This window comes from Fundulus heteroclitus, chromosome 3, assembly GCF_011125445.2.
Source record: "Fundulus heteroclitus isolate FHET01 chromosome 3, MU-UCD_Fhet_4.1, whole genome shotgun sequence".
Classification (NCBI taxonomy): Eukaryota; Metazoa; Chordata; class Actinopteri; order Cyprinodontiformes; family Fundulidae; genus Fundulus; species Fundulus heteroclitus.
In genome coordinates this window covers 6,855,995-6,879,014 of record NC_046363.1, presented here as the reverse complement: position 1 = coordinate 6,879,014, position 23,020 = coordinate 6,855,995, and the positions used below count along the sequence as shown (strand labels likewise).

The 23,020-nt window shown below is 42.9% G+C and overlaps 1 protein-coding gene across 3 annotated transcripts; it reads left to right on the top strand.

Moving 5' to 3' along the window:
- The first annotated feature begins 914 nt into the window (after nt 1-914).
- LOC105933131 (matrilin-2) lies at nt 915-22,911 on the top strand. Of its 3 annotated transcripts, XM_036129220.1 has the most exons (16): nt 915-1,101; nt 5,682-5,826; nt 5,922-6,494; nt 6,589-6,711; nt 6,804-6,926; nt 12,226-12,348; nt 12,509-12,631; nt 13,154-13,276; nt 14,640-14,762; nt 16,172-16,294; nt 17,146-17,268; nt 18,137-18,259; nt 18,343-18,753; nt 18,840-18,992; nt 19,975-20,067; nt 22,090-22,911. In XM_036129220.1, exons 2-16 carry the CDS (start codon nt 5,700-5,702, stop codon nt 22,143-22,145), a joined length of 2,520 nt encoding a protein of 839 aa, XP_035985113.1. In that variant the 5' UTR covers nt 915-1,101; nt 5,682-5,699; the 3' UTR covers nt 22,146-22,911. The 3 variants fall into 3 exon arrangements, with proteins under 3 accessions (XP_035985113.1, XP_035985122.1, XP_035985128.1); XM_036129229.1 differs by lacking the exon at nt 16,172-16,294; XM_036129235.1 differs by lacking the exons at nt 14,640-14,762; nt 16,172-16,294.
- The last annotated feature ends 109 nt before the right edge of the window (nt 22,912-23,020 follow it).

Here is a 23,020-nt window from a genome sequence, read left to right as displayed (position 1 = left end):
GGAAAGCCTTGGGATCCCCAAGAATGAGCTGGAGGATGTCGCTGGGGAAAGGGATGACTGGTTTCTCTCCTTCACCTGTCCTGTGACCCCATCATGGAGGAGCGAAACACAATGGATGGTTGGATGGATGACTTGCAATGAACACACATCATCCTGGAAGAAAACCTTCAACCATAATCATACAGCTAAGGCGGCGGCGTTTAGATCAAAGAATGTTTATCTATTATATTTGTGCATTTACATAAATGGCCCAGTCAAAGTCCAGAGCTAAATCTAATTGAGAGTATGGGGTGAGAGTTGAAAACAAATATTTCCTTCCAATATCTACATGAGCATGATCTCAAGTAAAAGTCTATAATCTATAGATGTTCAAAGCTGCTGGTGACATACACCAAAAGACTTGCACCTTTCAGTTCAAACACACGTAACGCTTTTTCCATTTTTATTTCTACAGAAAAAAAGTTGTGCACCATGTATCATTTTCCTTTGGTTTCACAGTTAGGGATGACTGTGTGGGTCTATCACATGTTGCAGGGATGTTAACACTTTTAAAATGTAAAACATGTATATGGTTGTGGGTGACTTCAGCATGAATGTTGGATGTTCTTCTGGAAACTACTGGATCACTGATGTGGAAGACTGTGCAGAAATAAGCTCAGAGTGGTTGGAACAGTGATGAGTTCTCTTATCTGTAATCTGCTGAGCGACACATGAACAGCAGTGGTGTGGAGAGTTCCTCCTCATCTAATGAAGTTCACGTCGCTTTCCTCTTATGGCCTTTGCCAAATAAAACTGTGATTGGGTTCTACTTGGCTTAGAATAAAACACCTACTGTAGTTATTGGTTTACCAGCAGACTGAGCTGTAGGAGAGGCGTCTCCGCAGTTTGAGTCAGAGGGGGTGTAAACAGAGAGGTGAAGCAGATGGAGTAAGGGGCCGAGCAGAGCAGAAGGACGGAGTTCCGGGGTATGTGAATAATTACAGCAGGACGCAACAAGACGGAGGAATTATCTCCAGAGGGGCTCTTCTTTTGATTTGGTTTTGGGAGACATAGAGAAACTTTGTGTCAAGGAACTTCTAGCCAGTCCAGTTTTCACACAAGGTGAGTAAACCTTAAGACTTTTAAATGTTTACAGCACGGCTCTGTTACATCCCAGCTGAGGCTGATCCAGGGAAAGGATTATTTGTGCATTTCAGGGACCTGTTGCGTATTTACTACAGGTCTGAGACAGAAAACAACTGGGCTCCCTTCACCTGTGTCAGGAGAAATAATCGAGCACAAGGAAATGGCCAAAACAGAGATGAGGTCTGATAAAAGTGTTTCGGTTCATTTTTATAGTTAGTAGGATATTGTGGCTTCTCTTTATTAAGCAGGAAGCATTATTATACTTACAATATCACTGAATTTGACAAATGAAAAGCATGCTTAGAATAACATTTGTTGGAACTGATGGCTTACTCCGTATGGTCTGTAATGTGACCTGCGTGGGTCCCAGGTCAGCAGCCACCGTGTAAACAGCGGTGTTTCTCTGGGCGTCCGTCCCTGCTGTCAGCAGACCGTGACTCGGCCGGCTTCTCCCGCCTCACACAGGCTATCTGAAAACAAAGAGCTGCCACAGTTCTGTCTTTCAGCTATATATATATATTTGTAGCTCCTGTTTTTAGGACGGCGGGAAGCTTTGCAGTCGGAATATGACAGGTAAAGAATGACTCCCCCGGGGAGCTGGATAGGGAAACAGTCTGTGTACCTTTCAGTCTCCCATAAATCACTTTGAGCCACCTGTGAAGCAAAACTACAGGAGCTCGTTCACATGGAGCTCGCTGAGCCCATACGATGCCGACGGATGAATAGAGCCCTGACGTGTCCCGGCCACAGCTCTGTGGACCGCTGTGAGGATGCTGCTGGGGAGTGATTCTGAATTCAGGTCCCTCAGAATGCGTAGACGCTGCTGAGCCCATTTCACAATCCCAGTGGTGCTTTCCATCCAGGTGAAGTCATCGGAGGGATGTAAAAGTGCTAGAGTTCCATCCTTAGTGCTCCGAGTAACCTAATATTATCTAAATCACTACTACGCACTGTTGCTAAACCTGAGGAGCATCTGATCGGACCAGGTTTAAAGATGGAGGACCATCTCCTTGTCTGTGTTCACCTTAAACATCAGGGTGTCACTGTCCCATCCCCCCAGCTGGCTGACTTTCTACCCAGAGTTATTATACACATGACATTTTTTCCAACACTGTGGTAACAGCAGATTTAGCCGTCCTATAGCCTGAGAACACGTGTCACAACTTTCGCCCCTGTGATGTTTCAACAAAGACTGCTATGGAAAAGTTGTAAATCAGTATGTAATTCTATTTTCCATGTAAGCATCAATACCTTCAGGACTCTGAAAATATGGCAAATGTTCATCGTACTTCTAATATCTAATTCCTCAGATGACAGTTTTTGTAATTAGATCTTGATTTTTTTTTCCATACCATTTGTGCAAATGGGGGGATCAGAGCCTGTTAGTGTCAAAATAAAGCAGTTTCTTTGATTTTATTTCATTTTCTTTTTGTATAGTGCCAGGTTTAATGATAAATGTCACACCTCTTACCTTGGTGCTCTAAAGTGGTGCTTCTAAGTCTCTGCCTATGTTCTGATTTGGTGCATCATGCCATAGTCGTGTGTTTTCGGTGCCTGTGTGTGGACCCTCGTTCAAACGTTAAAAGCCTGTAGAGAGAACTGTGCCGTGTTGGTCTGAGAATAGCATCTCATCAGGTAGGAGTTGTTTCTTTGATAGGACTGAAGACCTAAATGAACTGTGTGATGTAATTTCACCTTATGGCAATGGTAATCTTTGTGCGGCCTGGCCAGGAATTAAAACAATGACAGCTATGATTTTTTTGAAGGAATGAGTAGAGAGTCGTTTTCATCGTTAACAGGGTGAAAAACTACTTTCTTCTCTGGCTTTGAAAGAACAGAATTCTCAGATAAGGTGCTCTTGTTGAAAAGTTCTCATAAATCCCAGCACAGCTAGGGATGTAAAAGTGCTACAGTTACATCCTTAGTGAAGAAAGGTAATATTAGGAAATCTGCAGGCGCTGAAGCTATCTATGGGAGCACTGTTCATCAGCTCAGTGCCATCTTTACAGAACTCTCTCAATTGTGCTTCGAACTCGGCCAAAAAACCCATGATCTGGAAAACATTTACCATCATACCCATTCTTTATATCTGATAAGCCTGGATAATTAAGTGACTTCAGACACTGAACTTACATCCCTGGTTATGAAGAGTTTTTAAAAAGTTACAGCAGACATGGCTATTACCTGTACAGAGGGCAAAGCTTTTCATTTTAGATTGGTTGTACGAGTGCTTGGAGAGACCAAAATCACATGCAAGGATTTTATTAGCAGATATTTAAAGGATTGTTTGCTTAAACATTATTGGACTACGACAGAAAGACTTGGAGACTCCATGGAGGAACAGGTGGAAAGGAAAATCAAAGAAAATGATCAGACCACATTGTGGTAAAATAATTTCTACTATTGCCTTCAGGTTGACACCATATTGTGCCCAAGTCCAAAACGAATTGCTACTCTAAGTCCTATATTCCCCCTGCTATCAGACTGTTGATTTTTGTCTTGTGTATTTGTCTTTTGTGGTACCTGTACTGCGTTTTTATTCCATTAAACAAGGATTGTGGTCAGTGGATATATGTTAGAATTGAATGAATGGACTGGTAGGCTAGACATTGATGAATAAAGTTGTCTGAATCTAAATCTGTAAAAAGATGGTCTAATAAAGACTGTCATAGAAATATTTAGTGTGACACAATTCTACTTTGTAATGGATAGTGTTAGCTTCAGTCCCCAAAATAAATCGCAAATATTCATTGTGTTTCGGAAATGCAACCCTTTAATGATCAGGTTATGCTCATGTGAGCATGCTCAGCACTGCGTAAACAGTGTGAACTGGAATGGACCGAACACTTGAGGGCAACCGATGCGTATCCAGTGCTCTAAGTGATGGAGTTGGAGAATGATTTCCCCCCAATGGAGACAGACTGCAGTCTTGCAGCTAGACAATTCAGAATCAAGTATGGCGCCTCATATTGCCCCGCTTTCTTTATTCGAGAGGGATCAGTTCTCCGAATAATGCAAAAGGAGAAAGGAGTTTAAGACCAACGATCTTTATTCCATAATAGGCCAAAATAATAGCAACAAGGTATGTACACGACGTGAATAATACAGAGAATCAGTTTATCTCGAGTGCTGGACCACAGCTAAGCCTTTCTTTAGGAGTGCAGACGAAGTGTGGCCTTGAGCATCAGGCTTCTCCTCTTTTTCTCCTCTAAGCTTCACCCTGTCAGGGTGTTCAGTTTCTGGTTCTTAATGGGTTTCCTCAGAGGATATGGGCTGCAGCTGTGAGCATCTAAAGCAAAAAGCGGAACCTTATTCTAAATAAGGCGATAGCAACTCATCCTACATCCTAAAGAAATACAGAGTGTACAATCATGTCTCTTCACATAAGTACATGGTAGAGGCCAACATTATCAATATACCTCTATAACAATGGTGTGGTGTACTTGTATAATATCAATCTGCACTGTAAGAACTCTTTTGGGTTTTATCTTTGTGAGACTAATGTGCAAATTTGCTCAGCATCGTGTCTATTGCACTTACAGTTAATTTAGTATCCTTTTTTGAGTCTGTGTGTTTGTTCAAATGGTAAAACATAGGAAAACAAAAAATTGTGTGTTTGACATGCAGTAAAACATGTTTATGTCAAAGTCAATTAAATCTGTTGTATTTTAATGACGTTAAATTAGACCATCATGATGCGACACAAGATAATGACATCATCCGCCTCTTTCAAAGACACAAGCATCCAGATCTCTGCTAACTTTACCTGCAAGTTGAATTCTCTCAGTATTTGTGCGTTCACAAACATGAGAATCCATTTTGTACCGCTTCCACTTTTGTACCGTTTGTCTCTGAACTAAAAGCGGTTCGGGCCAATCACGTTGCAGTATTTTGGTTTAAGGCGGGACATACAGCTGTGATGAAAGCCTAAGCGGTTGAGGCCACAGCCAAACCAACATAAACATGGCAGCGCAGGAGGACACACCCGTAGATACTGATATCACATCTGTTTGATACGAATCCAAGATGTCTTCTTTGATAGTGGAACAGCAGGAAGTGGATTGACTCGCTTACCTTCTTCTGCTTCCACATAGCAGCTGCTGCTTATGTTTTAATTTGATACCGTGATTGGCTAAAACCAACCAACCAACCAACCAACCAACCTTTGGTAGGCGGGCACTAGGTGTCACTTCACCCAATCAGTGTGGAGAGTTCTGCTCCTTTCCCCAAACGGATTCAATGGGAGCAGATCCAGACTGATAATGTGCAGCACATTATTAACCCGACTGGCCAGGTTAGATCTCTGCGCCTCCCTTTTGTCTTTGTGTCTTGACTTCCAAAACAAAGCCATAATCAGCATGTTTTACACCGCTACCAAGTATCTATATACATTATTATATAATGGATACTACAACCATTTTAAAGTTTTCACATTTTAACTATGGAATGCCTTTTATTTTTGGTCTATCAGAAAAAAAACCCTGTAAAATACATAGATGTTTGAGGATGTCACATCATGGACGTAACATTTACCCTTCCCTGTGTCTCTGCTGCAGTCGTGACCTCTCATCATCATGAGATCGCTGGCCCTGGGCTTTTTCTGCCTGTTGTGCTGTAACGCAGCACGCCCAGAGAGACGTCGTCCCAAGCTCATCCCAGCCAAAGGACAAAATGACACAATAATCAAAAACAATACAGCAGGTGAGGGACTTGATGTTTACAAGTATGCATTTTTGTGTCTGCCTTTTTTAAGTCTTTTGGACAAAAACTGATCACGGACCTCTTCCTGATTGCAGAGAATACTTGTAAAGCCATGCCGCTGGACTTCGTCTTTGTCATTGACAGCTCCAGAAGCATCCAGCCCAAAGACTACGAGAAGGTCAAGACCTTCATCGTCAATCTGCTCCAGTTTCTCGACGTTGGCCCCAATGCGACGCGGGTGGGTCTGCTGCAGTATGGCAGCGTGGTTCAACCGGAGTTCTCCCTGAACTCTTACACCACCAAAGCTGAGGTGGAGGAGGCTGTGAGGAACATGACGCATCTTGCCACAGGGACCATGACTGGCTTGGCCATCCAGTACACCATGGAGGTAGCTCTGACCGAAGAGCAGGGGGCCAGACCCATGAGCCTGCAAATTCCACGGATCGCTGTGATTGTGACTGATGGGAGGCCCCAGGACACGGTGGAGGAGGTCGCAGCTCAAGCGAAGCAGGCTGGCATCCAGATCTTTGCTATTGGAGTGGGAAGGGTGGAAATGAACACTTTGAAGGCCATAGGAAGCGAGCCCCACTCTGAGCATGTCCACCTGGTGGCCAATTTTAGTCAGATCGAAACCCTGACCTCAGTTTTCAAGTCCAAACTGTGTGGAGGTGATGAATCCCTAACATTGTCATTACAACGTCTCTCTTTATTTATCGCGTGTTGTTGCCGACTTGAACGTTTGTGGATGTAATCCTGCATTAGGATCAGATATGTGCGAGGTGGTGGAGCATCAGTGCCAGCATATCTGTGTGAGCAGCCCCGCCTCCTACAGGTGCAAGTGCAGGAAGGGCTTCACTCTCAACCCCGACGGGAAGACATGCAAAGGTGAGTCTCTGAGTACCAACAGGTAGGCACTGCTGCTCTTCTCCTGCCGTTTTACGCTGCCGGTGACTTTCCTCCGTGTCGTCCCTCTGCAGCTGACGATACGTGTGCTGTGGTGGACCATGGCTGTGATCACATCTGTGTTAACCTGGCAGAAGGCTATGAATGTCGCTGCCGTCCAGGATACGAGCTCACCATAGACCTGAAGAAATGCAACAGTAATGACGCTTTCTGTTCTTTAACACGGTCCTCGTGCTTGTGCAGTTGCTTCACACATTTCCCTTCTTGCAACTCTGTGAAATGACCATTAGTCTTGTAGGTCATTTCTGCTGAAGAACAATCCCCTCAGTATAACAGACTTTTTTGTCAAAATGTCAAATACGTCAGTGTATTTTATTGTATTTATGTGAAAGACCAATATTAAGCTCATAAAAATTAAATATGCTTTTTGAAGGGTGGCGTGCTTTCTATCAATACTTTGTAAACCACCATGTTGCCGCATTTACAACAGCGATTCTTTCAGGGTATGTCTCAGAGACTGACCATTGGCCTCTTCTTGTACTTGTTGTACTTGTAAAAAACAAAAACACTGAAAACCACCAATCATTTCTCTTTTCTTGTTCATATATATTTTCTTTCTGATGGTCTATCACATGAATTTCCCATAAAATAAAATAATGTTTGTGGTTCCATTGTGACACCAGGTCAAGGGCTATGACTACTTTTTATAAGGGCTGTAGTGCAATGTAAATCTGCTGTTTTCACCTTAAAGACCATGTACACAAAATATGACTATATTGTGAAATCTTGCTTATAATAAACCAGTACCATGAACAATCTGAATAAAAAAGGCCATATAATAAATACAGCACAAAATGATTAAAGGAACACTTTTTCATCTGATTATAATATCAGGTCAGTTAAATGTCTGGAGTGCTGACCTGGGGTCTCATTCATAAAACTTTGTGTAGAATCCATACTAAAGGTGTACATATGCTAAGGAAAAGAAAACGGTGTACGGCTAAAAAAAAAAGTATTCAGATTTATAAAACCATGCACACTCACACCAGCACGCAATTTTCCTTTATAGATCCCAGCTGTACCTGAATGTTTGTGTACCTGGTACCGCCTCAGGTTCTGCCCTTTACACACCCAGATTTAACCATAAATGGTCGATGCAAAGCATCTCATGAATGTCACTGTGTGTTAAAAATGGGTCGACTGATTGTTTTGTTCATCATGGTGACGGGGCAGTCACAGAGAAAGAGAAAAGAATATTTCGCTGAATTGTGTGAGAACTGCCAGAGTCCTACAGAGTGCCCTCCAGTGGGCCACTGGCATGAATGTCTCTGACCAAACCCTTAGAAACAGGCTTCATGAGGGTGGCCTGAGGGCCCAGCATCCTTTAGTAGGCCCTCTGCTCACTGCCTGGCTTTTTCCAGAGAACACCAGAATTGGCAGGTTCAGCACTGGTGCCCTGTTCTTTTCTCAGATGAGAGCAGGTTCACTCTGAGCTCATGGGACAGACGTGAAAGGGTCTGGAGAAGCTGCGGTGAACATTATGCTGCCTTCAGCATTGTTCAGAATGATTTAGTGGTGGGTCAGTGTTGGTCTGGGGGACATGTCCATGGAGGCACACACAGACCTGTACAGGACAAATGATGGCACCCTGACTGCCGTTAGGCATCAGCATGAAATCCTTAATAGGTAAAAGATTTTGTCAGTTTGATGGTTTGGTAGGAGGAGGCTTCATGAGGTTCAGTGGTGGTTAGTTTTCAGACTGAGATGGAGCCTTTTTGGACCTTTTAAAGATCTGGGCGATTCTTTTCCTTAAAGATTTCTTTTTTGGTTTGCTTTCTTGTAATTTGTCCATCTCCTGTTGCAGGTTTTTCAGTTTCTCTATCAGGTTCAGAGTTGAAGCTTTTCTCTTCACCTCCGCCTCTTTCAGAAGCTCCTTTGTTGTTGCAACGATCTCTAGAAGGCAGGACTTCTCTGTTTGCCACTCCTGCCTTTCATCATGCAGAACCTCCAGAACGTCTTTCCTGGCTGCTTCCACATTTCTGACAGTTTTCTGCTGCTCTGTCAGAAGGCTGGACTTTTCCTGGGCCCAGAGCCGTCTTTGGTTCTCTACGTCTTGCTCCATTTTGACCAAAGCAGCCTCTATTTCACAGGTTTCCTTCACTTGCTCAGCCAAGCAGTTCTCAGCCTCCTTTGTTCTGCTCTTCTCAGCAACCAGAGCAATTTCCAGTTGAACGACTTTTCTTGCAGCATCTTGATGACTTTGGTTGTTTTTCTGCTGATCCAAACGCAGAGCAGCTATCTCCTGTTCTGCCTCAGCTTTCTGTGACTCTAACTGCTTCACCAGCTGCTCCAGCTCATCTCTTTCTTGTTCTTTGGTCAGAAGATGGGATTTTTCCTGCTCCCACTGCCGCCGCTGGTCCTCCACAGTTCTCTCCATGAGGACCAGAGCAGCCTGGAGGTTAGATGTTTCCTCTTTTTGCTGGGCTAAGCAGTCCTCAGCCTCTTTTGCTCTGTTTTTCTCTTCAGTCAGGTCTTCCTTCAACTGTTCGGCCCTTTTGATGGCATCTTGACTCTCCTTGTTCTTCCTGATCAGTTCGTTATACAGAGCAGCAACCTGATCTTCATGCTTAACTGTCTGCTCCTGCAGCTGATGTTTCAGCTGTTCCACCTCAGATGTTTCTTGGTTATTGGTCAGAAGACGGAGTTTTTCCTGCTCCCACTGCCGTCTTTCTTCCTCCAAATTGCTCTCCACTTTGAGCAGAGCAGCTTGTAATTTAGAGATTTCCTCCATCTGCTTGGCTGAACAGATCTCAATCTCTCTTGTTTTGTTCTTTTCTGCGATCAGAGATACTTTCAGCTGATCGGCCTTTCTGATGGCATCTCGGCGGTCTTTGTTGGTCTTAATCCGCTCATCATACAGAACAGCAACGTCGTCTTCATGCTCAGTTTGTTGCTTTTCTACAATCTGAGTCAACCTCATCACTTCGTCTCTTAAAGCCTTTTTCTCCCGGTCGTCCTCATGTTGGTGGACTGGTGCAGCTTTAACTCCTGGAGCTAATTGTCTCATGGAGATCTCAGCTTCCTGGACCTTTTTCCTCTCGGTAGTTAGCTCAGACTCAAGCTGCCTAGCCTTCTTGTTGGCATGTTGGTGCACTACCTCCATTTTATGAAGCTCGGAGGCGAGACTCTTCAGGTTTTCTGATAATGCAGCGTTTTCTTGTTGCAGAGCTGAGATCTTCTGGTCTTTGGAGCCTAAGGCGGCATGAAACTCCACCTCTGACATCATGACAACAGCTCTGGTGTTTTCTTCAACAGCTGTCTCCCTTTGAAGAAGACCAAATGTAACTTTCCTGGTATTCTCTGCTTTAGATCTGGTCGACATGTTGGCGCTTCGACTTGATTGGTTTAGAAAGTTGGTTATTGGACTGCTCACTCTTCAGAAGAGGAAAATCTTCTAAAGTGTGCAAAGTTCAACTCACCTGATTTGCTGTCGCTGAATGAAGAGCTGATAAATTTCAGCGTTTCTTTCCGACGGCAGCTAATCTCCACAGATGAACGTCTGCTGACAGACTCTGTAGTAAACAGATTTGTTGGCTGGTTTTCAACACAAAGCTTCGTTTTCAACACAAAGCTTCTTTAAGAGATGACTGGACTGATTTCTCTTTGCTCTTTGAAAAACTGGGTTTTTCTCAACACGCAAGAGTGACTCAAGAGATGCATTCACTATCAGGGTTCTGAAGGAATGGAATTATTTGCTGAAGTCTGTGATTCAAAGGCTGCTGATGATGTCACAAAGGGACAGAAGTGATGATGTCATAGAACGGATGGTCATGCTATGTTTCCTGGCAACAACATGACCCCCGCCCACATCAGCCAAAGGCAGGCAGAGGATACTAAACAAATTTTTTATTTTGTGATTGTATTTTTTATTTATATTTTTAAAAATATAAATTTTAAGTCTTTATGATACAAGAATGTATACTTTATGTTTTGTCTGTTTGATAAGTTCACTTTTAAATATTAAACCAGATGTTATGATTAGTTACTCAGTACTTGAGTAGCCTTCCTACAGAAGACTTCAACTTTTACTTGAGAAATTTCTTGGTTACCTACTTTTTGTTTTACTTGAGTAGAAATATGTCTGCTAATCTTACTTGAGTAAAAAATTTTTTCTACTCTGCTCACCTCTGTCTCTGATGCCATGATCTACAATAGCAATCAGTTTCCCTTTAAAACAAGTTATTTTAATGTGGACAACATCTGTGTGTTTACCTCTGATTAACACATTTAATAAATGCCTTTCTGTTAAAAATTAATTCAGTGTTTTTGCTTTTTCTCCATGGGTGCCATTGTTAACCATAATAAAAACAATGAATGGCTGGCTCATTTAGATGCACATTAACATTCATGAGGTGCTTTGTATTGGCTGTTAATGGTTGAATCTGGGTGTGTAGAGAGTTGAACATGAGGCAGAACCAGGTACACAAACGTTGAGGAAGATCTCTGATCAATAAAGAAAAAATGTATGCTGGGGTGCATGCACATGGTACCATGTGCACGGTTCTATGCGTATTCAATTCAATCTTATTTATACAGCTTTATACAGCTTTATCTGTCAAAGTAAGCAAGCAGTTCCTGGAAGAGGAAGGGATTTTTTTTCCATTCACCCCTGACCTAAATCCAACAGAACATCTCTGGAACATCATGTTTAGGTCCGTCTGACACCACTAAGTTGGACCTCAGACTCTAGAAGCTCAGTGATGCTCTGATCAGGATCTGGCAGGAGATACCCCAGGACAGCCTCCATCATCTCCAAAGGAACATGCAAAGGGGGCATCCAAACCACTGAGGACCATGTAGAGTTGCTGCAAAGACATTTCAGCTCCTTGAGCTAGTCAGCTGCATCAGCCTTTCAGTTTCACTTTCTCTGTGACTTTGATTATTAAACTTTTCATCCACTGATGTAGCATCCTTTTGCTCCTAACACTTTACCTTTCCCACATCAGTATGGAGATCCAGTAGGACTTTTTTCCTCCTATTTAGATCTAATGTGTTTTCAAAGTGTTCCTTTGATTTATTTGAGCAGTGAGGCCAAATAAATAAATAAATAAATCAGGCCAACAAAGGTTTCTGCAGAAGCATCTCTTGTAAAGATGTAATCTTTGAGGGCTGCTGGCTGTTATTTCAGGGAAAGCTTTCCTTTTCACTTCTGGTGGATGTTAACACCAAAAAAGAGAGGGGGATTTCCTGAAGGATGTGTGTTATTGCAATCATCAGAGTGGCAGCCCAGTCTAAACAGTTTGAACTGACTGATAATTTTTCAATTCACTTTACTGTACCTTTAGGGAGGATTGAGGGTGAGAGAACAATACCCCCCCCCCCCCCCCAGCATCCCCACCTCCCCCACACACACTCTTTTGTTGTTGCTGGCTGTTTCATTCAGCATCAGCCCTGGTCATATGGTTGTGATATTAATAATGTAGTCTCCCTTCTCAGGAATAGATTTCTGTGACCTGGGAAACCACGGCTGTGAGCATAACTGTGTCAGCTTACCGGGCTCCTACATCTGCAGCTGTATGAAAGGCTACATCCTGAATTCAGATGGCAAGACTTGCAGCAGTAAGAGCATTTTTTCCTATTTTTACAACAAGGGGAAGAGACTAACTTTGCTCTCACGATCAAATTAATTACTAACTTTGAAAAACTGAGTGCACTGGGCCAATGTTCATGTTTTAAACGTTGCCTTTCTTCTTCTTCTTCTTCTTCTTCTTCTTCTCAGAGATCGATCACTGTGCTGATGGCAACCATGGGTGTGAACAGGAGTTTATGAACACAGAGACCTCCTGTGTGTGTAAATGCAGCAACGGCTACACACTCAGACCAGATGGGAAAACCTGCAAAAGTTAGCCGCTAATTACTTTTTTTGGTCCTTCATTTCATGAAAACGGTTTTAGATGTTTGAAATGTTGCAGAGTGGCCACGGCGAAGCCCTTAGGCTCACAGAGGATGTGGGGGCAGGGCTGAGAAGGTGAGAGCAGGACTGCCTACAGACCCGACTCAGCTCCACCAGCTCTGTCAGGAGGAATGACCCAGAATTATGAGGCGTTTGTGGAAAGACACCCACAGAATCCACCAATCCATCCACCTTCTTATTTGTGCAGAATGAATGGCTGAAGTTGTACTACTTTAACTTTAAAATACCTGTGTAGTTGATGAGTTTGTAAAACAAGTTTAATTTACCTATAAAAAGGAGGTACAATTGATGCCTTTGGCTCTAAGGTTAGACAAATGTTTTGCTGATTTACTGCTTTACTGCCAATAAGGAGCACAGCAGAACCGTGCTTTGCTTTTTGAATGAGAAGCACTGATAAAAACCAGTCCTGGTCTTATATAAACGAGCTGACCTCCAGTCTCTCACACGCAGAGGTGGATCCCTGCGCTGACGGCACCCACGGCTGTGAACAGGAGTCTGTGAGCACCGGAGACTCCTGCGTGTGTCGATGCAGGGAAGGCTTCACACTCAGGCCTGATGGGAAAACCTGCAGAAGTAAGTGTCTAAATGCAGTCTTACCTTTCATTTTTAAGACACGTGTTTTGGATTTCCTTCGTAAAGCAAGCTTCAGGATGTTGATGTTACAGCAATAGGAAATTCACACAAAATGGCCTTGAACATTAACTCCATTCTGACCTAGACTAGATCATCCTTTAATTCCACAGGCTTTGCTCGACAGATGTAAATATGCTTGTTTGTCTGCAGCAGAGTAGCTGGCAGTTCAGGCTGGAAGGTGTTCATTGTGTTCATCAGAGACAGCCTGGGGATGGGAACTGTCTCTGTTCTCGGCTCATTTTGAGCACTGATGCTCTGTAGCGCTGATCTGAAGGGTCAGCAGCTACGCTAGCTGTAAGATCCAAAGTCAGTCATCAGAAAATAACCTGGTGTGTTCTCCTACTGAGACCGTGAAGGAATACACCGGCTCCAGATGGGTTATTCTTATCTACGCATGTTTTGAGAGGGTTGTGATCTGAACAAGGACCTAAAGAGTTTCAAATAGAACAATTTACCCCCCACCCCCCCAAATGGACACTGGTACTTTTCCAAACTTCTGTATGTTTTGAGAGTTAATTCATAGAACACTAGTGATGAAAAAGGGATGGAAGTGAGAGACGGACAAGCGGTGATTTCTCGAGTAGCTACACACAGAATCCACAAGCTGTGCCCAATCACACCCACACACTCCTTTGATCCACTTGTTTGAAACTCTGTTGCATTTTTTTTCATTCGCTCTATCATTCTTTAACTTTTTAGCGAGATAGTTTTTTGATTTGCTTACAACTTGGCCCAGAAGTGACTGGAACCTCTCAACATTTTAAGGTAGTACCAGGAGAGAGAAAGGCAGCCAATCTGAGGGCAACCTCGAATAAACAACTGATGTGTGTGCAGAAATATTTCTTTTGGCAGCGACAGGAGAATGGTACCTGCACCGGTTGATGCCTAAACGTTTCCAAATAGAGACAAAACCCCAGTGTGACGTCAGAACGCACAGGGCTCCACTTAGCAGGGGTTCAAGGTGGCTAACTTCTGCATTGCTCTGTTTCTTTTTTCCAAACTTTGCTTCAGACTCTGAAAATCCTTTTGTTTTGTCATAAGAACAGATCAAATTACTGCCCATGGTTCTGATATTTGGCTATTGGGATGTCAGATCTTTGCTGTTTGTGGATTTTTACACATATTTACAAGGTAAAAAGCACAGGAAAAACATAGGAAGTCATCATTTCAGTATGTATGTATTGGTCTTTAACAAGTGAGCAGACAAATCTTGAGAAGACATTTTGCTGATGCATCGATGAAACTCTTGAAAACCAGTCCCGGTCTTATATAAATGAGCTGACCTCCAGTCTCTCACACGCAGAGGTGGATCCCTGCGCTGACGGCACCCACGGCTGTGAACAGGAGTCTGTGAGCACCGGAGACTCCTGCGTGTGTCGATGCAGGGAAGGCTTCACACTCAGGCCTGATGGGAAAACCTGCAGAAGTAAGGGTCTAAATGCAGTCTTACCTTTCATTTTTAAGACATGTGTTTTGGATTTCCTTCATAAAGCAAGCTTCAGGATGATGATGTTACAGCAATAAGAAATTCACACAAAATGGCCTTAAACATTAACTCCATTCTGACCTAGACTAGATCCTCCTTTAATTCCACAGGCTTTGCTCGACATATTACCTAAAATGAAATGATCACCAAGTGTCTGAGGATTTTGAATAATTTAAACGAGCTTTACATTGTGAATATGCTTGTTTGTCTCCAGCAGAGTAGCTGGCAGTTCAGGCTGGAAGGTGTTCATTGTGTTCATCAGAGACACAGCCTGGGGATGGGAACTGTCTCTGTTCTCGGCTCGTTTTCAGCACTGATGCTCTGTAGCGCTGATCTGAAGGGTCAGCAGCTACGCTAGCTGTAAGATCCAAAGTCAGTCATCAGAAAATAACCTGGTGTGTTCTCCTGCTGAGACCGTGAAGGAATACACCGGCTCCAGATGGGCTATTCTTATCTACGCGTGTTTTGAGAGGGTTGTGATCTGAACAAGGACCTAAAGAGTTTCAAATAGAACAATTTATCCCCCCCCCCCCCATGCATATGTGGTACTTTTCTAGACTTCTGTATGTTTTGAGAGCTAATTCAGAGAACAGTAGTGATGAAAAAGAGATGGAAGTGAGAGACGGACAAGCGGTGATTTGTTGAGCAGCTACACACAGAATCCACAAGCTGTTTCCAATCACACCCACACACTCCTTTGATCCAGTTGTTTGAAACTCTGTTGCATTTTTTTTCATTCACTCTATCATTCTTTAACTTTTTAGCGAGATAGTCTTTTTGATTTGCTAACAACTTGGCCCAGAAGTGACTGGAACCTCTCAACATTTCAAGGTAGAACCAGGAGAGAGAAAGGCAGCCAATCTGAGGGCAACCTCGAATAAACAACTGATGTGTGTGCAGAAATATTTCTTTAGGCAGCGACAGGAGAGTGGTACCTGCTCCGGTTGAGGCCCAAACGTTTCCAAATAGAGACAAAACCCCAGTGTGACGTCAGAACGCACAGGGCTCCACTTAGCAGAGGTTCAAGGTGGCTAACTTCTGCATTGCTCTGTTTCTTTTTTCCAAACTTTGCTTCAGACTCTGAAAATCCTTTTGTTTTGTCATAAGAACAGATCAAATTACTGCCCATGGTTCTGATAGTTGGCTATTGGGATGTCAGATCTTTGCTGTTTGTGGATTTTTACACATATTTACAAGGTAAAAAGCACAGGAAAAATTATGTATGTATTGGTCTTTAACAAGTGAGCAGACAAATCTTGAGAAGACATTTTGCTGATGCATCGATGAAACTCTTGAAAACCAGTCCTGGTTTTTTATAAATGAGCTGACCTCCAGTCTCTCACACGCAGAGGTGGATCCCTGCGCTGACGGCACCCACGGCTGTGAACAGGAGTCTGTGAGCACCGGAGACTCCTGCGTGTGTCGATGCAGGAAAGGCTTCACACTCAGGCCTGATGGGAAAACCTGCAGAAGTAAGTGGATTTCATTTTACTGTTGTGATCAAAAGAAACAGTGTTTTTGAAGTAGAATTGAGAAAGTGGACACTTTCCGTAATGCCTTGGTGTTCATCACACAGCGCCTTGGACAAGTATCCTAACTCCTTAAACCTCTTTACATTTTGCCAAATTACCTCAAACTTCAGTGTCTTACTGGGCTAGACTTTGTGAGCTGGACCAACACAGTGGAATGGTGGTCCACTGTGTTGGTCCAGCTCTGTGAGGTGCATGAAAAAAAAATCATTGTTTTCAAAGATCAAGGGTCAGCCTCTGCCCTACATAGCTTATGGTGAAACCTTGCATGGCCATCTTTCAACAGCAGTTTTATCTTTATTATCATTTTGAAATGTATGTATGTTTGTCCTTTTGTTGGTCCATTATATGAACACCCCTCCTCCAATAAGCCAAAAATGTGGAAATGTTTAGACAATATTGTTATAATTTTGGTCTATTCCAATCCATACATACATTGGTGAATCATCTCAAATAAATGTAAATTTGTTGTTTTAGATTGTCCCCATGTTCTCCTTTTTGACTGTATGTAGGAGATCTGTTGAGTCTCGTTTGTCGGATTGAAAGCAAAAAAAAACCTTTAAGGAGGTATTAAACATACTTTTCATCAAGGCCACGTTTCTGTATGAAAACATTTTCTTTGCCTGATGTCTAATTCCTGTCATTCCTGTCATGTTTTCGTCAGCTGTGAGCAGAAAATCATCATCATTTACAGAAATAAAGGCTTAAAAATGATAATGTGTTTCCCTTTTTGAATTGAGGCGCTGAAATAAATAGATTGTAATGTATTGAACATGACTGGATATGTGCGACAGAGACCGACCATTGTGCAGATGGGAATCACGGCTGTGAGCAGGAGTCTATGAATACGGACGATTCGTGTGTGTGTAAATGCAGAGCAGGATACACGCTGCGGGCTGATGGAAAGACATGTCAGAGTGAGTACTAATGAATTCAGTTGAATGACTATTCGCTAAAGTGTGGATGAAATGTGTTGAGTTTACAAACACGATAATTCAATAGAGTTGACCTGAACAATTCAGTGGATTAAATATAGCTATAGGTCAAGGAATCTGTGAAAATATGTATTTCTGGATGTGTTTTCCCTCCAGTTCCAGTATTTACATGTAACATAACTTTGAATTAATTCTGGATCAGATGTGATTTCTGTATTAAACCCGGGGCCAAAGGCTCACTCAAAATACTTTAATACAGCTCGCTCAGGTTTCTGTTTGCCATTTTGTTTTATTCATTTCCCTTAGCTACAGTGCCTTGTAATTATTAGAGAAGAGTCCAACTCTGTATTTCAATCTCAGTAAAAATCCAGCTGTTTTTGAAGCCCATGAAAGTTTATTATAGAGCATTGGAGAACAAATAGCAGCATTAAAACCATCTAAAGCGACACGCCGAGTATTTGCTGCGTTTGAGGGAAATCTAAAGCTACACAGGGGAAACCGAGGATACCCTCCCCACAGTCAAACATGGTGGTGGCAGCGTTGTGCTCTGGTGATGATTTCCTCAAGCAGGCATGGGGCAACTTGTCAGAGCTGAGGGAAAGATGGATTATTACAAATAATCCAAATGAAATAGAATCAAAGCTGTGGTTGAAATGGGACAAAATGTGGCAAAGTTCAGTGGCTAGGAATGGTTTTCAAAGTGTCTTTTTCTGTCTGTGTTTTCCTCTTTTAATTGCCTTCAGTTTAAAATGGCAGTACTGTGACACATGTCAATGTTTATTAAAATAAAGTCTCAGTTTATAAGATGATTGTGCCACCGCAGCATGAATAACATGCGTTAAACTGCCAGGTGTGGATCTGTGCCAGACTCTGGACCATGGCTGCCAACATCTGTGTGTCAGCACCGCCGATTCATACATCTGCAAGTGCCACGAGGGATTCTCACTGGCTGGAGACGGAAAACGCTGTGAAAGTATGAACCTATCGATGTGCATCCTCGATGCTCTGAGAACCGAAGATAAACACGCGCCTGTTTCATGTCTCGGGGTCTGACAGAACCAGGGTGTCACGACGGCGTCATGGATTTAGTGTTTGTGATCGACGGCTCCAAGAGTCTGGGCGCTGCCAACTTTGAGCGGGTCAAGCAGTGGGTCAACAGCATCGTGGACTCACTGGACATCTCCAGGACGGGCACACACGTGGGACTCATCCAGTTCTCCACCAAGGTGCACACGGAGTTCACCCTGGGCCGGCACAGGACAGCGCAGGACGTCAAGCGGGCCGTGGCCCAGATGCAGTACATGGGGAGGGGCTCCATGACCGGCTCGGCCCTGCGTCACATGTTTCAGTTCGGCTTTTCGGAGAAAGAAGGAGCCAGGTCGAACATCCCACGAGTGTGCGTCGTTTTCACAGATGGAAGATCACAGGATGATGTTTCGGAATGGGCCACTAAAGCAAAGAACGCTGGTAATACTAAATTATTAGTGTCTAATTAAAGCATTTTCTTTCTGTCCGTGGTTTCACGCCATGCCCTCGTTTTCTGCCACCTTTAGGGGTCACAATCTACGCGCTGGGCGTTGGGAAGGCCATTGAACAGGAGCTGCGAGAAATAGCATCAGAGCCTGCTGAGATGCACCTGTATTACGCTGAAGATTTTGAGAAAATGGGGGAAATTACCAAGAAACTCAAGTCAAGGATATGTAACGGTACTATGATCACTGATTTGGTCAATATTCCTTTCTTTGGAGAAGGTTGGGGGGGGGGCAGGTCAGTCTAAGAAAATTGTGGTCTAGTTAAAATTTGTAAGAGCAGAATGAGTAGAGGAAGAAAAGAAACCCCTCCTTCTATGTTATTTCAGGAATGGTAGAGTTTCCACTATGGCAGCTTCTAGCAAAAGGTCGGTTAAAGCATTCTTCCTGTCAGCAGAGCGTTACCGCCACCTGCTGCCGCTGCAACACGCACCAGAGGAGCTTTGGTGCTCTGAATCCTGACAGCACAGCAGGAAACCAGTAGACCTTTTCTAATCCATGTTCAGAAACATATCACCCATCCTAGCTTCGCTGCACTGGCTCCCGGTTGCTTTTAGAATAGATTTAAAATGTTATTGTTTGTTTTTAAAGCTCTTAATGGCCTAGCCCCCCCAGTATCTGACTGAGCTCCCCTGCCAGAACACTGAGATCCTCCAATCAGCTGCTACTGGCCACGCCTAAAACCAGACTTAAAACCAAAGGTGACCGTGCCTTTGTGGCAGCGGCACCGAGGCTCTGGAATAACCTGCCCTGGCACATTGGATCTGCAGGATCTTTTGAGGTTTTTAAATCCTCCCTAAAAACACACTTCTTCTCCCTGGCTTTTAATCAAGTCTAAGTGGACATCTGGCAAAAAAAAAAAAAAAAATGTATTTACATTTTTGAAATTTTAACTTATTTTATTCTATTTTATTTTCATTCTATTTTATTGCTTTGTGTTTATGTTTTTTTAGCTTTTTAGTTTTTCCCTTATTTCCTGCAACTGTGATATATGTAGAGCACTTTGGTCAACCCCGGTTGTTTTAAATGTGCTTTACAAATAAAGTTTGAGTTGAGTTGAGTGATTGTCTCAGGGCTGAGAGAGGGCAGTCCTTTTAGAAATGAAGTGGGCCGATCAGAGCAGAGTAAATTGATGACCTTGTTTATTTTGCTCCTACAGACAAGCCGGCAGATGAAAACATGTGTCGGTGCGAGAGCTTGATCGTGTTTCAGAAGCAAGTGACAGAGAAGCTGAAGGACCTGGCTCAGAGTAATATCCTTTTGTTGCTGTTCGCACCGTTTCCTCCACAGTGGTAATAACTGGACTTACTAACACCAGAACGGATCAGGTGGGAAAAGAAACAAAGCAGTTTGTGATCTTTATAGTGTCTTAAAACTATACTCTTCAGAATTCATGGATGAAAGGGGAGAAAATCACCTTTATTTGGTGAACATGAGCATCAGAACTAAAAGTGATGCTCATTTTTATTTTTGATCAGATCTAACTGGCTCTCAGTTTTGTTTATTTCCATGTCTAACAAAACAGTCACAGCTCTACTCATAGTGCAAGCTGTGAGGTAAATTAAAACATGTCGAAGACTGGGATGCCACAATGACAATTTATCTCACCCTGATACCGATCCGACTCAGAACCTGGCAATTCTCACTCCCAGCGCAATGCTTCGCGGTTAGATCAACAAAATAAATGCTAGCCCTAGCTGTACGCAGAAGCAGCACTCTAAAAACGGGCTTGAAAACTGGCCGCTGCACGTCTCGCTGAGACTGGAGCGGACATGAAAGCAGAGACAGCTGTGGTGCTAAAGTTGAGTTTGGGTTAGCGTTAGGGTTAACCTTTAAGACCATCCTAAACACGGTGATTGGCAAACAAACCGCAACATGACTCGATTTAAAAAGAGCCTCCTTGAAAAGCTGAATTTTTCCCAAGTGAAGATGTCAACGGGAACATTGTTAAAGGTTCCCATGAGGAATAGCATCTGTCAGTGGAACGTTTTCCTCATAAGGTAATTCTTCACCGTGTTGAGACCAATGGGTGTGGAGGAGTTTTGTTTTTCTGAATATCTGTGCAGGAAATGGAGCATGGATAAGATCTTACTAAAGCATACATACAACGCATGGGCAGAAAACCCACTGAAAGAATCACAACATTAACACTTCTGATGAGAACTGAAATATTATATTGCACGTAGTCACTAAAATAATTAATGAATCAACAATTGTTAAACTGATAAAATAAATATTAAATTATTGAAACCCAACCAAACATGAAATCAAGCCACTTAAAGGGGATTCTAAAAAGGGACCGGAAGTTAACCATTTTCTCTGGTTGCTCAAGATTTAACTTTATTTCTCTCGCTGGAGGGGAACAATCACCTTCTGACTGGAAAATAGTGATTCACCTGACGTGAGTCTGAGGGAAGGTCTGGAATAATCCGGAGGGGGTCCGAACTGACCACCAGACTTATCATAGGACAGGAAGGAATACTTCTAGTGGGGTCAGGCACTGTTTGGTTTCTCAGAACCAGCTCGGCCTTCTGCTTCAGGTTCTGTCTCCTCAGGTTCACCATCGACCCAAAGTTTGGCAGCTGTACTCTGCCTGGGGAGGTGGCTTCAAGGCTTGACGGACGTTAAGCAGCTCTTCTCTTTGGAACCCAGAGTCAAATTGTTAGCGATTCTTAAAAAAAAAAAACTCACCTAAAGATTGAATATTAAAATGCTGCGGTGAACAAAAACAATGCCACTAAATGTTACACTAGTTGTCAGACCTGTCCGTAGACTCGCTTGAGCACATCTTTGTGTTTCTCCGTTTAGCTGGTTATTCTCTCTTGCCTCCCTTTTCCCCCCGTCTGCCCTCTGAGGAGTGTTTGCCTCGTGATACCAAGGCCAAAATGAGAATTGTTAGTCTTCCAAACTTGTTCGTTTACCTTTTCAGGGAGAGATACGGTTCCAAAACCAAACATTAAAATCCGTCTGGAAGTTGTCGACAAGGGCTGCACTGAAATATTGTCAGCAGGCAGAAGACGAAGCTGGATTCTGCTAACTGAGGTCTAACCTCAGCAGCCTCTAAATTTCACCACATACTTTAAACATTTGATCATATTCACAGTCTTGGTCAGGACCCTGAAGTGTTTCAGTCTGTCTGCATTTATACAGCACTGTGTTTATAAGCTGTTCCCTAACTCCTAACCTAGTATACCCTTGTTCAAGAGAATCTGTGACATTTTGATTGTTTTCCAGTTTTAGATTCATTTCCTGCAAACCTCTTTAACACAAATACTTGAAGCGATGTCAAAGAAGCTGGAGACGCTGGAGAATCAAGCGGGGCGTAACTAAAAGGCCGAGGCTCCCTGGTTCTGACAGGATCATCATCAACTGGGACTGTAAACGCTGTTTGTCGTTTCATCAGTACAAGTTTTATTACTTTATTTGTTAAGTGCTACTGTTTTAATCACTATATCTCTGCATGTCTGTCATTTCTTCAGCGGTGGGTCACACATGAGTCCACGGCTCATCTTCATGAAACATGTCTTAGATGAAATCCTGTTTCATTTTGAAATCTTTTTAAAATGTCGTTCCACTAATGACTGGCCCTTTACAGCAAGGATTCCTCAAAACATCCATTCCACCAGATGCACGGGAAGCTATGATAGCTTCAAAACGTTCCATGTAAGCTGCTCAAACACATGGCATATGCCCTATCCCTTGAATCTCCTTTATTAATAAGTCTGCACATCAAAAGAAAAGATGAACAATTATAAATTATGTCACGATTAGGCTGTTTATATTCATCTCAAATTTTAGGGTCCTGGTTAATATTAAGCTGCCCTCTAAAAGTCGCTGAAAAAAGCGCTCAAAATATGCTTGATTCACCAAATGACGATTACAGACAGCTGTCTTAAATAGAAATTTTTATGAGATCTTTTTAATCCTCACTTATAATGGCCGTCAGTCGGGGTTCTAATAGGAACGTCACCACAGGAGAGCAAGTCTTTCTGCCACCCGTCACATAACCAGACAAACAGAGGGTAATCTGAAGACCAAGAAAGCGTTGGAAATTTTATTTTTTGTGTGGTTCTGCAAATAAAACAGCTTCACAAAGTCTGCTGTGAAGAATCTACATTTAGTGTAGAAGAAACCAGTTGAAATGTGACCAGTCTGTTTTTTTTTTTTTTTTTAGAAAGCCCTTTAATTCAGTTTAACAGCGAATC